Raw genomic sequence first — 2,685 nt, forward strand, 5'->3', positions numbered from 1 at the left:
CCGCGTGTCGGGTGTCTCATTCTTATCCGAGGGAAAAACCGCTGACCAAAATCTTATACACCAATGTATCCACTAATGCCCAGTGGGCATTACTTTATCTTATTATCTTGTTCATCTTGTTTTATCCTCTATCTTATTTTATCTTGTAATGCCCCAGCAATGCCCAAACTAATGCCCAAAAATGCCCCAAAAATGCCCAGTAATGCTGCAAATCTGTACACCACAATGAGCGGTTTCCCCCTCGTTCACATCCCATCTCTCTAGCTTTATTATTTTACCGTACACATTGATGATTTTACTTTTCCCGTATTCCTCCCGCGCAAGGGACGCGCAGGAAGCGATCGGGTTTTAACCTTGATTAATAACATTGGCGGTCTCGTCGAAGAAGACCCGTGATAAATGCAACGTTCGTTGTTACATTGACATGGTAATATCAAATAAATTCCCTGACATTGGAACTAAGGATCAGGATACTGGTCCTTCGCTCGCCGTTCCTTACTTTTCTTCTCGCGTCCTGGCGTTAACAGCGCGTCGAGGAGGAAGCGGCGCGCTCACCTGTAGCGACGCGTGAAATAAGTCCGACTGCGAGAGGCTTAACACCGAGCGTCCTGGTCCCGTCGTAATCACCGGGCTCTAAGTAAATCCAGGTGTGTCAGCGTAACTCAAAGCAAAGCTCGCCACGCGCACTCGGCGAGCGAGCGAGCGAGCGAGTCAACCAGCCAGCCAGTCAGTCAGCCGGCCGGCCGGCCGGCTAAGGGAGCGTCGGCGCGAGTGGCGAGTGGTGCCCCGTGACGAGGGGGTTTCATCCACCTCGCGGCCGCGTCACGGCACGTCGAAGGGGGATGAACGGTGTGGGCCGCCGTGTGGTAGGGATGAACGACGTTGCCGGTCGGAGCAACCCCTACCTGCTCGGTCTCGCTCGCGCGCCGCGCGACGGGGTGCGATGCGATAGGGAATCGGGGAGGGGGTGGACGAGAGCGCGAGGGCGCGAGAGAGAGAAAATAGGGGGAGGGGGAAGAGTGCAAAGGGGTGACTTGCCTCGTGCGCGTCGGATGTACGTAGCCTCGCGGCAGGTCGGGAGTTCAGTCTCGACGCGGCAGCGGCTACCCTCGTGTCGCGGCAGCACGCGTGCGACCACACGTGCGACTACACACGATGGCGATGGGTGAGAAACGTGCGGTGCTGTGCCCGCGCCGGCGACAGGTGCCCCTTCTGGTAGTGACGACTCTCCTGGTGGGCGTGCGTACGGAGCTTGTCGGTGAGTAGAAGACGATGCTGCGTCTCGTTCGTTTTTGGACTCGCGACGACGGAGCCCGCCGTTCGTCGTCGCTCGTCAATCTCGCGCGCGCGTGCCGGCGGATTACGCGGATGACACCTGTAGTGCGCCGGAGATCGTTAATTATGCCGCTCGTTAAGCGCCTATCTATCTCGTCACCTGTCGAGAAGCGGCAATTCGTGGGAAACTACTTGCCGACGCTCGTGAAATCTGTGAGCGACTTAGCGCGTCTTCTCTCCTCTCCTCGCGCGCGCGCGCGCGCGTGTGAGCGAGTAAGATCGCATCTGCGACACGGTGATAATTGCGCGATAAGATCCAGAGATCGTTTAGCTGCGACTTGGAGCAAGTCAGGCAAACTGGCTCTCTCTTCTTTTTCTTTATCACGTAAATTTTACCCTTTTTTCTTGGCTGGAAGTAATTACGAAGTCACTAACCGTCTTTATGTCTGAGATTAATGAGTTTAGCGTATGATTGATTTTAACAAATGTTATCGGATGTAATGGGAATTAATGGCGGTAAGGATTCTTGAATTTTCGATCGCCTCGCCGTCGAGGCTTTTTAATTAAAAATCGATATAATCTTTCGGACAGAGGTTTTAAAATTATTCACAGGAGTTTTAAAGAAAGAGGAACTATGTCACCGGGACGGGCTTGTGGGCGATGTAGATGAGGATATATATATATCTCTCTAAGGCTTTTATCCTTTTATGCAAGTAAGATATTGATAACACTCTTCCTATAATGCGATAAAGACCTCCTCCTTTATATATACTTAAGATAATACTGCATTACGGCGATATTAAAACGGAAGCGCGCACGCGGACCTCTTCCGCCGAATGAATTAGCGGAATCAGGAGTTAACGATGGCGCCCGATCGATTTTTACACGTTAATTGGCGGATCTAATTGAGAAGGCCGGCGTGACGGGAATTTCGATGCTCGGTTTGTGTTATGGTTTTAACGCGTTCCGATTTGTTCGCGAGCGGTCGTGCGACGAATAATTCATTTCATTGTCCTCGCCGCGTTCGTTTTTGCTCTTCAGTTGTTTATGACGTTTACGAGAGAGCGCGGAGACCGCGATGATTTGGTGTTGCGCTTTATTTTCGAATTATGAAACTGCTGTCTGCGGTTGTACATGTGCCATCGCGTCACACCGGATAGTACGTGACAACTTCCCTCTCTCTTTCTCTCTCTCTCTGTTGCCGCGAAATACCCGCGCGCCTACACGAGTATCGTAATTAACAGGTGCACAGTGATATGGGGATCCTTATCAAGGCCGAAAAAAATTGTTACGCTACTCTGAACACGGCGGAAAGTGTCATACTTCACTGAGAGAAAAGTGCGTAGTATTTGCGACTATAATTGCATAGTAAAATAATTATAGTCAGGAATATCATTTTTATAGTAATTA

The 2,685-nt window shown here is 50.9% G+C and overlaps 1 protein-coding gene across 1 annotated transcript in view; it reads left to right on the forward strand.

Moving 5' to 3' along the window:
- The first annotated feature begins 1,033 nt into the window (after window positions 1-1,033).
- LOC105561641 (neurotrimin) overlaps window positions 1,034-2,685 on the forward strand; it is a 235,193-nt gene continuing 233,541 nt past the window's right edge. The window contains exon 1 of the mRNA XM_012011804.1: window positions 1,034-1,258. Coding sequence (XP_011867194.1) covers window positions 1,156-1,258 — 103 coding nt within the window. The 5' untranslated portion in view covers window positions 1,034-1,155. The remainder of the gene's footprint in view (window positions 1,259-2,685) is intronic.

The sequence above is a fragment of the Vollenhovia emeryi genome, unplaced genomic scaffold (assembly GCF_000949405.1).
Source record: "Vollenhovia emeryi isolate VEMERY1.0 unplaced genomic scaffold, V.emery_V1.0 DF939204.1, whole genome shotgun sequence".
Taxonomy (NCBI): Eukaryota; Metazoa; Arthropoda; class Insecta; order Hymenoptera; family Formicidae; genus Vollenhovia; species Vollenhovia emeryi.